The sequence below is a fragment of the Haliaeetus leucocephalus genome, unplaced genomic scaffold, assembly GCF_000737465.1.
Source record: "Haliaeetus leucocephalus isolate CR32 unplaced genomic scaffold, Haliaeetus_leucocephalus-4.0 Scaffold311, whole genome shotgun sequence".
NCBI classification, from domain to species: Eukaryota; Metazoa; Chordata; class Aves; order Accipitriformes; family Accipitridae; genus Haliaeetus; species Haliaeetus leucocephalus.
The window spans coordinates 37,127-48,814 of NW_010972747.1; the positions used below are offsets into that span (position 1 = coordinate 37,127).

The window sequence follows — 11,688 nt, forward strand, 5'->3', positions numbered from 1 at the left end:
CCCCCCCCCGGCGAGGCGGGCGCCAGGGCCGGGCCGCCGCCGCAGTAGAGGTTGAAGCCGATGACGGCGTTCCGCTTCACGGCGAACATGGCGCCCGGTATCCACCGACAGAGAGCTGCGCGGGCGTGAGCGTCGCTGCCGCTTATATGGCGGCGGGGACGAGAGCGTGGGGCGCGGCGGAGGCGGGGCGAGGCCGCGCCGGCGTTTCCGGCTCCGCTTCCGGCCCGTCCCCGCCGAGAGATCGCCACCATGGGAGTGGGGGCCACGCCTCGCCTGGCCGTGGCTTTTTGGGGTGAAAGAGGGCGAAAGAGTCGCCGCCTCCGCGGATAGGCGTTCCCCCCCCTCGCCGGGCCTCATCTGGGCCTTGCTGTGGCCCCACGGCACCGACGCCCTGCCCCCGCCTCACACCGGGTACCCTTCCCTTCCCCCTCGCCCCCGGTGCTGCCGGGCCCTGCTGTGGGCTCCCGGCCCTTCTTTGGTCCCGTGCAACAGCCCCTTAGCAGTGCAGGGTACCTCTGTGCTGGTACTCCCCCCCCCCCAGTACCACCAGGCTTTGCCGTGTCCCCCCCCAGCACGGGGCACACAATCCGTGCAACCTGCACCATTTTCCAAGTGGCTGCATGTCCCTCCCGTGCCTCAACCCCTGTTTTCTTTCTGTTTTTTGCAACACAAAGCATCCCCTGGCAAGGCTGTGAGCATGCGGCCAGGAGGACTGAAGCCCTGGCACATGGCGGGAGCCAGGACACCCTTGCTGGTGTACACTGAAAGCGCTGCTTGGAAGTGCGGAGTGTGATGTGCTCTGGTGAGGCCCCCCCTGGAGTACTGCATCCAGCTCTGGGGGCCCTCAGCACAGGAAAGACATGGACCTGTTGGAGCAGGTCCAGAGGAGGGCCACAAAAATGCTCAGAGGACTGGAACACCTCTTCTATGAGGACAGGCTGAGAGAGTTGGGGTTGTTGAGCCTGGAGAAGAGAAGGCTCCAGGGAGACCTTATTGTGGCCTTTCAGTACTTAAGGGGGGCTTTCAGGAAAGATGGGGACAGACTTTTTAGTAGGGCTTGTTGCAATAGGACAAGGGGCTATGGTTTTAAACTAAAAGAGGGCAGATTTAGATTAGATATAAGGAAGAAATATTTTACGCTGAGGGTGGTAAAACACTGGCACAGGTTGCCCAGCGAGGTTGTAGATGCCCCAACCCTGGAAACATTCAAGGTCAGGCTTGACAGGGCTCTGAACAACCTGATCGAGTTAAAGATGTCCCTGCTCGTTGCAGGAGGCGTTGGATTAGATGACCTTTTAAGTTCCCTTCCAACCCAAACTATTCGATGATTCTATGTCACTTCCCACCTGCTCAGCATTTTAACTGGCTCTGTCTGGTTAAAGCCCTCTCTGACTTTGGCTTGCTTAGCTGGACTTCATGGGGAACTGCCCCGTTTCTTCCAGTCATCGGTGGGTTGCCTCACATCTCTCCTGTTACTCAAAGCCTCCTTGCATCTGCCAGCTCTGTGAGGGCTGTGGGGTCACAAAGCAGGGCATCGCCTCATGCCCTTCGGGCTGCCGGCAGGATCCAGCGCAGGTTAGGTTGTGAAAGGGCTGGTGGGTGCCCCGGGGAGGCCAGACCTGCTCTGCCATAATCCATTGCCTGGGACACCCCGTGGGCACTTTGGCCAGTCTCAGCATTGCTGGGGCACTGGCTCTCAATTCCAGTCTTCCCTGGCCACAGGTCCCTCCTTCACCAACCTAGGACTGAGGGTGATGCCCTCAAAATATGCCCCAGTTTGGGCAAAACTTGGTTGGGGAAGAAGCCACAGGGACCTGTGCCAATGCAGGTGGATCAGAGACTCCCTGGAAAGGCAAATGCCACAGCTTTGCTCTGAGGTGGTGAGGAACAAAAGGTCTCCCAAGCGCCCCTTTGCCAGGGCTGTATCCCAGGGACTGCGCTCCACTCCATCCCCACCTCTCAGAAAGGCTCAGATGGAGAGAGAGGCACAGGTACGGGAACGGCTGCTGTCCTGCAGAGCTCACACGTGGGGGATTTCCACCTGCGGAGCCAAGCACCAGTGCAGTTAGGCACATTTTGTGCCTAATCAGATCCAAGACACTGGAAATTGGGGTTTGGGGTCCCCAGAATTCACACCCCCAGTTACCCTCTCTGAAGGTGGGAAAGGGTATTCTTGCAGGCCCTGATGGCAGATGGCACACAGGTGGCCAGGCCAGGAACACTAGGGATGCGTGCTGGGGCCTCTCTGCACCACTGCGCCATCCAAAGGCCACCAAAATACCTCATGGTAGCAGAGCCCTGGTCCCCACCTGGGAAGGTGACGTCAGCCCCAAGTCACCCAGCTAATGCGAGGCGCTGCAGCATCACCGAACTGAGACGTGACAAGAGCAAGACAGGGAAACCCAGACGTGGGGACAAAATACTAGATGCGAGGAGAGAACACCAGCACATCTTCTCAAATGGGTCTTACCGCTCCAGGGAGGCAATGAGGACATGGGGAGCTGCCACCATGAAGAAGCCCTGCTCTGGTCAGTGTTTTTGGGGACAGAAACTGCAGCAAAGCCAAACCTCTGTCACCATCCTGAGCATCACCATGCACCAGTGGGAACAGCAAAGGAGGAAGCTGCAGTGAGCACAGGGCACAGCCCTATCCCAACTACCCCGAAGTGCTCTTGCCTCACATCTTACAAGAAACAGGGGCATGCATCAACTCTGGGTGCCCCTTTACCCCCTTGCCAGCTCCTTTCCCAGCTGCCACCCCCACAAACCAGGGCAAGAGTGCGACTGGGTTGCACTGGGGTCCAGCAAGATGAAACCCGGCCCCCTCAAAATCCTTCCTGTGGCCCCAAGGAATGTGTCCTTGTTGGGAAGCAAATTCCTGGCACCAGTAGCAATAACAGAGGCGAGCTCGGCTTGATCCGGCAGCTTGGGGCAGCGCCCAGCACATACTTCCTCAGCAGCGCCAAGCTTTAAAGCACAAACACCAGCACATACTTGGCACCAGGCTGGAACAGCATGTCCCTGTGCAAACACCCGGCCCTGGCCCCCACTGTGATGTGGGCTTGAGGGCCTGCAAAATGGCCAACTGGGCCAGGGGGGAAGATGCAGCACAGAGGCTTCAGGCAGCCCCAGGGAGGGTCAGTGGGTTCATTTGAACAGTGGCCCACCCCGGTGACACCATCAGTTGGGCTGTTAAACTCTAGAAAGGAAAGGTGTGATGTCAAGGCTGAAAATCCTGGAGTTAAAGCCTCCAGGATGGCTGCCAGTGGGGACAGAGGGAGCCACAGTGGGAGGATGTCACTGTGAGGCAGCCCTGACCCCTGGGGAGGGCACTGGGAGCCCCTGCCCCACGGCATGGAGGCGGGGGAGGGGGGGGCAGGGATTTGGTTTGAAGGCAGGAGGATAGAAACCACCTTCTCCTGTGCTCACCCCGAGTCTCTCAGCTGTGAGCCAAGGTGGCTGCTGGCCCCACTTAGCCCCTGTGGCTGTGCAATGGGATGGACCCCATGCCCCCCCAACCCCAGCCCACACACATCTGATAAACCCCATGGCCCCATTGCTGGGTGATGTCCCCCATACACCCCACACCCACCCAACACACAGGGGTTAAACCATGACCACCGTACACACCCCAGAACCCTACGTGTACCACATGGCCCCATCCCTGGGGGACAGCCCATGGAGAACCCATGGCCCAGCACACGCCCCCATAGCTGGGGTTCAGCCCACACACACCCCACAGACCCCATCACCAGGGGACAGCCCTACAAACACCCCACAGCCCCACTGCCAGGGGTTGGCCCCCTGCACAGACCACAGCCCCATTGCTGGGGGTCAGCTCTCCATACACCCTATAGCTGGGGATGAACCCCATGTACACCCCATGGCTCCATTGCTGGGGGACAGCCCCACAGACACTCCACAGCCTCCACACAGCCCGCAGAGAAGGGTACCACACTGCTCACATATCCAGGCTGGGGGAGGTGTTGCACAGCAGTAGCTGAAATGAGCCCTGAAGGAGGAGGAAGCAAGCAGGGGCTTTGAGCAATTTTCCCGAGGCTGTTGGGGTCTCTCCATATGCCCTCTGCCACCCAGTGCCCATCCCTGGGGTACAGGAGCATGGCCACACCTGCCTTCCCTGCCTCAACAAAACCCCACATGGGCTCAGTGAGCCCAAGCCCTCCCTCTGTGCCCCATCCCACCCCACAGCTGCACTTTGATGACCTTGCTCCAACCGCACAAGTCCCTCAGACACCCCGATAGTTGGTGCTAAACATCTTTCTTCCTGCTGGCTCACCCCAACAGCCCTGGGGGCATCAAGCCTCCCACCACTACCAGCCTCATTCTTGTGGTAATATTTTACAAGCAGAGGATGAGAATGCGAATGCCTCCCAGATCGAGGGCAGTTCCCACTGCGCCCCTTCCTGTACGAGGCAGGCAGCAGGGCAGACAGCATCATCACCGTTGCTGCCTGCCTGGCTCTGGGGGCAGAATGCAAATAACCCTGCTCCATGGCTACTACTCTTGTAAATTGCTCTTCCTAGTTCTCATCCTGTGTCCTGACAATCACTTCCCCCTCCTGCGCAAGCACGCCTGGCATTTCAGAAAACCAGGGAAAGGTGTGGTTTGAGAGCTGTCCCCTCCCTCTTGCCCCTCTCAGCACAGGGGCAGCCCCCAAGCTGCAACACCCCTTTGCATTCTTCACTATTTCCTCTTTTTAAAAAAAAAAACAAACAAAAAAACCCCCACAAAACAACATAGCACTCTAAAAGAGAGGAGAGATGAACATGTAAAAAATTATATATATATTTATATATATGATTAATATCTATTTACAGCATGGCTGGGACAGACAGCAGAACATCCAAGGAAGTTGCACAGCCACTGCCAGCACCACCCCGGCCAGGTCACACAGGGTCTGGAAAGGTGACAGAGACCGAAACACAGACCTGCGGTTACAAGCGGGCAACCCCCAATCCTGCTACGCTCCTTGCACACTCCACAAAGAGAAAACTGTCCTCTGCAGTCACAGGGATGGCAACAGAGCCCCTTGCTCACTGTGCCCTGATGAGTGGAGCTGCAGCTGGCTTGCTCCAAACCACCTGAAGGCAAACGCAAGCATTTGAGCACACCCTTGGCAAACACTCTCCTGGGAAGCAACACCACGTTCCTCACTCCGGCCAGCAGCAGGAAAGCATGATGAATGAAACAGGTTCTCAGGAAACCCTGAGTCAGCCAGCCAAGAATGCACATAAGGAAAGCTGTGCCCATGCAGAGCATCACCTATTGCCTCCCTGCCTTGGTTTCTCCCCACCTGATGGGAATCCCTAAAAATAAAGAAAATAATAAAAAAAAAAAAAAGACATCCACTTGACTTCCTTTTACCCACATGCCTTCAAAACTAGGCCTAAACTGGGCAGGTTTAGCACTGCCCTAGCACAGGCATGCTGAGACCTTCCACTGCACAGGAGGGGAGTCTACTTCATCTCCACTGCATGAGGAGCGGACAGTACACACACCAAGCGTGCACATCATTCTGCAGGCTGCTGCCATCACACCAACCTTTTGTTTTGGGTTTTTTTGTTTTGGTTTTTTTTGTTGTTGTTGTTTTGTTTGGGTGTTATTTTTCAGGCCTGGAACAAAGAAAAGGAGGAATAAAAAAAAAGGAGAAAAAAGAAAGAAACCCCAGCTTGGGGTGCCTGACACTGTCAACACAGGTTTGCCTCTATGCTCCTCTCTTCCTCATCTCTGTCTCTGGTGCTTTTTTCCCTTCCGGGGTGGTTATTCCCAGTCCTGCCTCTCTCCCTTCAGAGATCAGCTCTAACAGCTCACATCTGTCTCACAGGCTGCTGCTGGCCCCTACTTTGCAAGCACAAAACTCTGGGCATCAGGCATGGGTTGCATGCAACCAGACAGGGGTCTGCCTGCCCGTCTGGCCACTCTCCTGCGTGCCAAGCACCCTGCTGCTGGCGGGATTCAGCTCACCACCTTTGCTGCCTACCTGGCAGCTGGGAGAGGCACCATCTCTCACCCTTGCCAAGGCAGCCAGCATCACTGGCCAGAAGTGACCAGGGAGACAGAAACTGCCCACAAACCCTCTGGGGCAGCTGCAAGCCTCACACTGTGCCTTGCACTTGGATGCAGCTGTGGTGGGGCTATACCCCCAAAACAGCAAATGCCCCATCACAGCTCCAAGCCACAAGGACTGTTTCAAACACTGCCTGGCCCCTCTCCTGCAACCATCAGATGCATCGTCCCCTCCTGCAACCTCAGCTGCTTTGTGCAAGCAGGGGACAGATCCCAGGCAGCTCAGCCCAGCAACACAGCCATGTAATTTTTTGCATATCAGCTAATTTCTTGACTTAGAAGCTCTAACGCACACACCTATTTAAACTTCCAGATCATGTATCACACCTTTTGCCCAGCCAGTTCTTCCCCTGCAGACACCCAACACCTGAAAAGCATTCACACACCACAGCTCTGAGCTCTCCTCTCCTACCGGCGCCAAGCAAACCGCAAGCAACTCCTCTGAGCACTTTCCTGCTTCTCCTGGGGCTGCTTGACTCCCAGGCAAGGAGGCAGTGCATCAGTAGCTCTGCAAGCGAGGATGGTTTCAAACAGCATGAAAATTAAGGCAGCAAACTGACTTGCTAAAGGGAATGGCCCAATCAAATCTGCCTGTGCATCCCAGGCTACTGACACCTCTTGTTCGCCTCTCACTGAAACACAGTTTCAGTGTGTGTTTGCTGTAAATACTCAAATAACTATGTGGATTCTGGTGCTCCCATCCCTATGGTACAGTGAAGTTCAATCCATTTAGCCAAAACAAAAAAAGGAAATAGGAAAAAACCCAGCCTGTGAGCACAGGCTACCCTGCCAGCTTGCTGGTTACAAGCGAGGATTTTCTCTGCGGGAGGTCCTGTGGCGTGGGGATGTGGTCTCCTGTCACCAGGTTCTTGTCTGGCCCTGCACTTGGCAACTGCTTGTTCTTCATCTTTGCCTTGGCCATGTTGTAGTCACCAGAATCGAAGTATTTTTGCTGGAAGAGGGAGAGGTGTTTGGGTTACTGTGATTTGCAGGAGTGTAGGGACACAGCAGAGATACAGACACCTGGCCACAAATATGATCCTTTAAGGAGCTGCTAGGGTTGCTCAAAACCAGGTCACAAAAACATTATGCAAGGGAAAATCCAAGCAAGGCAGCCTGGCCCAATTTAAAAGGCCTTTAGCACCCACCCACAAACCCAGAGTGACTCAGATCTGCCCCAGCTGGAAGAAGCTTTGCCCCACAGCAGCCGCCTGTCTGACTCAAGACACCAGGGTGCATTTTCTCCCTTTGACCCACCTTTGAATGTTTGTAGCCTGTGAACTTTTGCTGCTTGGTGTGGCACTTGCTGAGTAAAGACTAGGTTTTTCCTGCCCTGCCCTTGTACCACACTCAGCGTGACAGGGATTCAATCCCAGTCCAGAGACCCCCAGACAGCTGAACGTAGGCACAGCCACGTCAGCAGATGCCTCCAGGCAGAGGCTCAGCTCCAGTAGGAAAGCCAGGGGACATTTGCCAATACAGTTTATTCTGGTTTGGTGAACAGATGAGCTGGTGTGACAGAGGCACGATTTTCTCCCTGGGGAGTACAGCCTGGCCAGTGCCAAGGCCTTCACTGGACTGCCCAGGCTCCCAGCAGCTAAAACAATGCAGGGAAATGGCTGCAAAGACGTGGCCAGAGGACACCTCCCTGCTGCACAGCACCACTGACCTAGGGTTCAAAGGGCATTTCATTCCCTTATCGCACACATCACCATGGGACTCTGTGCTCCTTCTCCCCCCACAGCGGTGTAGGAAAGGCTGAACACCAAAGCAGAGCTTATGCCGGTGCTACAGTCAGGGCTTTGCTGGGCATAAGGAGCTCTTAAGAGCCCAGTTCCACCCCAATGCACTGTCAGGCCCCAATGAGCCTAGTCCTGACAAAAAGCCCTGCCCCGCTTCAGTGCCAAGCCATTAAACAACCCTCCTTTCTGTGCTTGTTTTAGGAACCGGTACCTAAAATAACAGTCCCAGTGATCACATCAACAGTGAGAGCAAGCGCCCACGGCAGCTGCCCAGGCAGAGGGGACACCTGTCATTACAAGCTGAAACGGAAGCAGCAGGACAGAGCCAAACCCCGAGCAGTGTGACCAGGAGACATCGTGTGTTCAGAGCTGGGGAAGGCACATGGCCACTGGCTGCCAGCAACTCAGGAGGAATTTATGTTTTCTGCACCAGCTTCCACAAGGAGGAGAGCCAGCAGTGACAACCCAAGCAGGCTACAGATGGCTCTCAGAGAGGGATTTAATTACATTTCCAGGGAGCACAGTCAGAATGTTGGTTTTTTACACTGGTGCCAGTGATGGAGATACAGCCAGCTGACTCACTGGCATTCTCAGTGCCTTTTGCACCAGTGAAGAAACCAGGCAAAGTGCAGACCAGAGAGAAAAACTCAGGCCTGCAGCATCTCAGTGGCCCACTGAACCCCAGGGAGCACAGCAGCAGGCAGGGGGGGATTTATGCACTCATTTCACCTCTAGACCCCAGGTTTTGGGCCAGGGTGTGGAGGACAGGGTAGGATCCACCTCTGGGGGGGATACGCAGAGCAAAAGCAACCAAGAGGCTGCAGCTTTTGGGTTCTGAGCAGGCACTAGCCCTTCTTGCTTGACCACAGCAGCCCTCGCTGCTTCAGGCTTGTTCCAGCTGGGTGCCACATCCAGCACAGGCACTGAAAAGAGCCTGGCCCATGGGTTCAACAGACTTTTTGGCCTGGGGAATTTTGGTGTGATTCCTCTGGCCTGGTTGGAGCTTGGCTGCCTGTGCCATTGAGGGAGGAGAGAACGCGAATGAGCCATGGCTAAGAAATAAATACCCCTTTCTGCAGTCTCTTCATGAGGAAGTCGGAACCTCCAGGCTTCTGGCCTAGGTTGGGGTATTTGGCCTTCAGTTTTGCCTCTTCTGCTCTCTCAGGGGTGACAGTTTCCTTCTCTTGCATGTCCTGAAAAACAAAGAGGGGGGTGAAAAGCCTTTCAGCCCCATAGAAAAAAGCGCACCTGTGATGCTGTAACACAATATTCAGCAGCATGTCCAAACTCTGGCATCTGGCTTGCCGAGCAAGGTGTGGTCCCCTGGAAAACCCAGATGCACTCAGAGAACACCTTCCCAGCCAGAAAAGAGCTTTTACCTCCAGTACCTGTGTAAACAGGCAGAGACCCTCTCCCTGCCTCCCTCCCAGATGAAAGCCCCTACAGGCACTTGTGCTGACATTTGGCTTTGCAAACTGGGCTTAAAACATCACTGCAAATCGCTGCCGGACAAGCGTCTTCCCCTGACCAGTGACATGTCGACCAGCATTGGCAAATGTCAGTCCAGAGCCGCCCTGCACAATGGGCTGCGGCAGTGCACTGCGATGCTGGGAGGGTTCGGCCTTGCTTCACCCTGCTGCAGTACAGCTGAAATAGAAGAAACCCTTCTCCCCCAAAACCAGTTTATCGGGAATGAAACCCGCACAGGCAGCAAAGCAGCATTTTAGCACCTTTTTCACAGCCACAGGAGTTTCAGGATGTTCTGGGAAGCCACCCAACCCACTGGAAGCCTGGGACCGATTCCAGCATAAGGTGCCACGACCTGGTTGTCATCTGTCCCCTCTGCAGGAGCTTTGAGACACCCCCCCCAACCCAGCTATTGAAGTAGCATCAGCTGAGCAATGAAGTGAGGGTTCCCACTGCAGGGCTTGGGATCTGCTTCCCAACCACCAGCCTCTCTCCTCAGGGAGGCACGTTCTCCCCTCCAAGGAAGGGCTGCAGACCTGGGGACAGGAGCTTCGGTCTGGGGTGGGAAGGAGTCAAGGTCCCAGCAGGGCCTGGAGAACCTCACCCCCGGCAAGGCCAAATTCTGGCGGTCCACTGGCCCAGCTCCAACAGGAATGCGTCACTGCTGGCCACCTCCACCAGCAGCCACCTGGGGCCAAGCCACTGCACAAGTGCGAGTCATTTTTTTCCAGGATGCTGGCAAGGGGTGTTTTTCATCACTACTCCTTTTCTAGCAGGGACGCTGTTGGCAGATTTGGCAGCAGCAGCAGCTCGGCTTCTGCCTGCCTGGCTGCACCGATGGATGCCATGTGCATCTTCTCCCCAGTGCTGAGGCCCTGAACTGCTCCCAGCCCACCAGAGATGGCACGCTCCATGCAATAAGCGTGGCAGAACACTGCCACCACGAGCCTGCGCCCCAACTGTGAAGTAGGAAAGCCCTTGGCATCAGATGGGACCAGCAAGCTGGAAGGATGCAGCTGGCAATCATGCAGGGTGGAGGTGGCTGGGGATGGGAGTCCCAGGCTCCCCAAGGACAAGGCACTGAAGCTCGGCCTGGTGGCATTAAGGAGATGTGCTCCTGTGCAATTTGACTGCCAGGACTTCCCTTCCCAGGTGGCCAAGAGCAAGCTGGAGTCCCCAAGCCCCCAGGTTGGAAAGCATTGCCGCCACTGCAAGACATTTCCAATGTGATCTTCCACTGGTGTGGACCCAGGGGAGCAGCTCTTCACAGTGTGGCTGTAGCCCTGGGGGCCAGCTCCCTGAGAAGCTGCAAGACAGCATATGCAAAGGCTGCCATAGAACAGCTCCTTGGCTGCGTCTCAAAAAGACAAAGCAAACCTGAGTTAATGGCAGCTCCTGACAGTCAAAACTGGGACAGCTGGAGCTGGGAGCAGCAGTGTGATGCGCAGGCTTGGTGCATCCCACCTGGAGCCCCAATCGCGCAGGCTCCTCCTTACACCCCCATCCATGGGGGTCCCCAGGGATCAAAGGCGGAGGAAGGTGCCGAGGGTCTCGTCACGATCTTCAGCTTCTGCATGCTGCAGGGCTTTGCCCACACACATGGCCTGAAGGAGCCCGGCTCTTCTTACCCATCTCCATGGCAGCTCCCAGGAATAAGAGCACACCACTTGGCCCTGCCACAGAGCCAGGCACCCCATCAGAAGGGTCGAGGCAGGTTTTGGCAGCAGAAGCTTTGCCCCCCGCAGCCCTTCCATCACCTCAGTTCTTTGTCTCCAAACCTTGTTTCTCTCTGCCTGGCTGCAAACACCACTGGCTCCCATCACCGCATCTCTCCCGCACCATCTGGCGTGCGCCACTGCACTCCAGTGCTCGCCCACCTCGTAGGCACTGCTTCTTCTGTGGCACTCAGCAGAGCAAACGCCGTGCCAGCATCCTTAACACCTGCCAGCAGATCATGGGGCCGCCCACAGCAGTGCCTCCCACCATGTCCCTCCACCACGGGAAAGCGCCCACCACCTTCTCTCGGTGCCTAGAATGCAGTACAGCTACCTCCTTCCTATGCCCACCCCCAGAGCTAAATTAATGCCAGGGAAGTGGAAAAAGCTTCTCCCGCTGTGACGTCCGAGCGAGGCCACACTGGCCACAGCCGGATGGCTGAAGGTGGCCGGCAGCAGGGGAGGGCAGCAGCTCTGCCTGTGCCCTGGAGGGGTCCGACTGCCCCGTGGGGGGCTCAGGCTCGCGCCCGGGGACGCAACAGCCGCTTGGGCCGCCTGGAACCGCTGCCCAGCCCCGCTGTTTGACGCCAGCCCGGCTCCCCCCGTACCTGCAGGCAGCTCTGTCCCACCGGGTCACCCGACAAGCCGCAGCCACGGCTCGTCACTCGTCCGCTCAG

The 11,688-nt window shown here is 56.4% G+C and overlaps 1 protein-coding gene across 6 annotated transcripts in view; it reads right to left on the reverse strand.

Moving 5' to 3' along the window:
- Nucleotides 1-5,641: 5,641 nt before the first annotated feature.
- ENSA (endosulfine alpha) overlaps nucleotides 5,642-11,688 on the reverse strand; it is a 6,463-nt gene continuing 416 nt past the window's right edge. For 3 of the 6 annotated variants that reach the window (XM_010571213.1, XM_010571212.1, XM_010571217.1), the window contains exons 2-3: nucleotides 8,897-9,022; nucleotides 5,642-7,039 (exon numbers count right to left, since the gene is read on the reverse strand). In XM_010571213.1, coding sequence (XP_010569515.1) covers nucleotides 6,869-7,039; nucleotides 8,897-9,022 — 297 coding nt within the window. In that variant the 3' untranslated portion in view covers nucleotides 5,642-6,868. The other 3 variants (XM_010571218.1, XM_010571219.1, XM_010571220.1) reach the window with 3 other exon arrangements.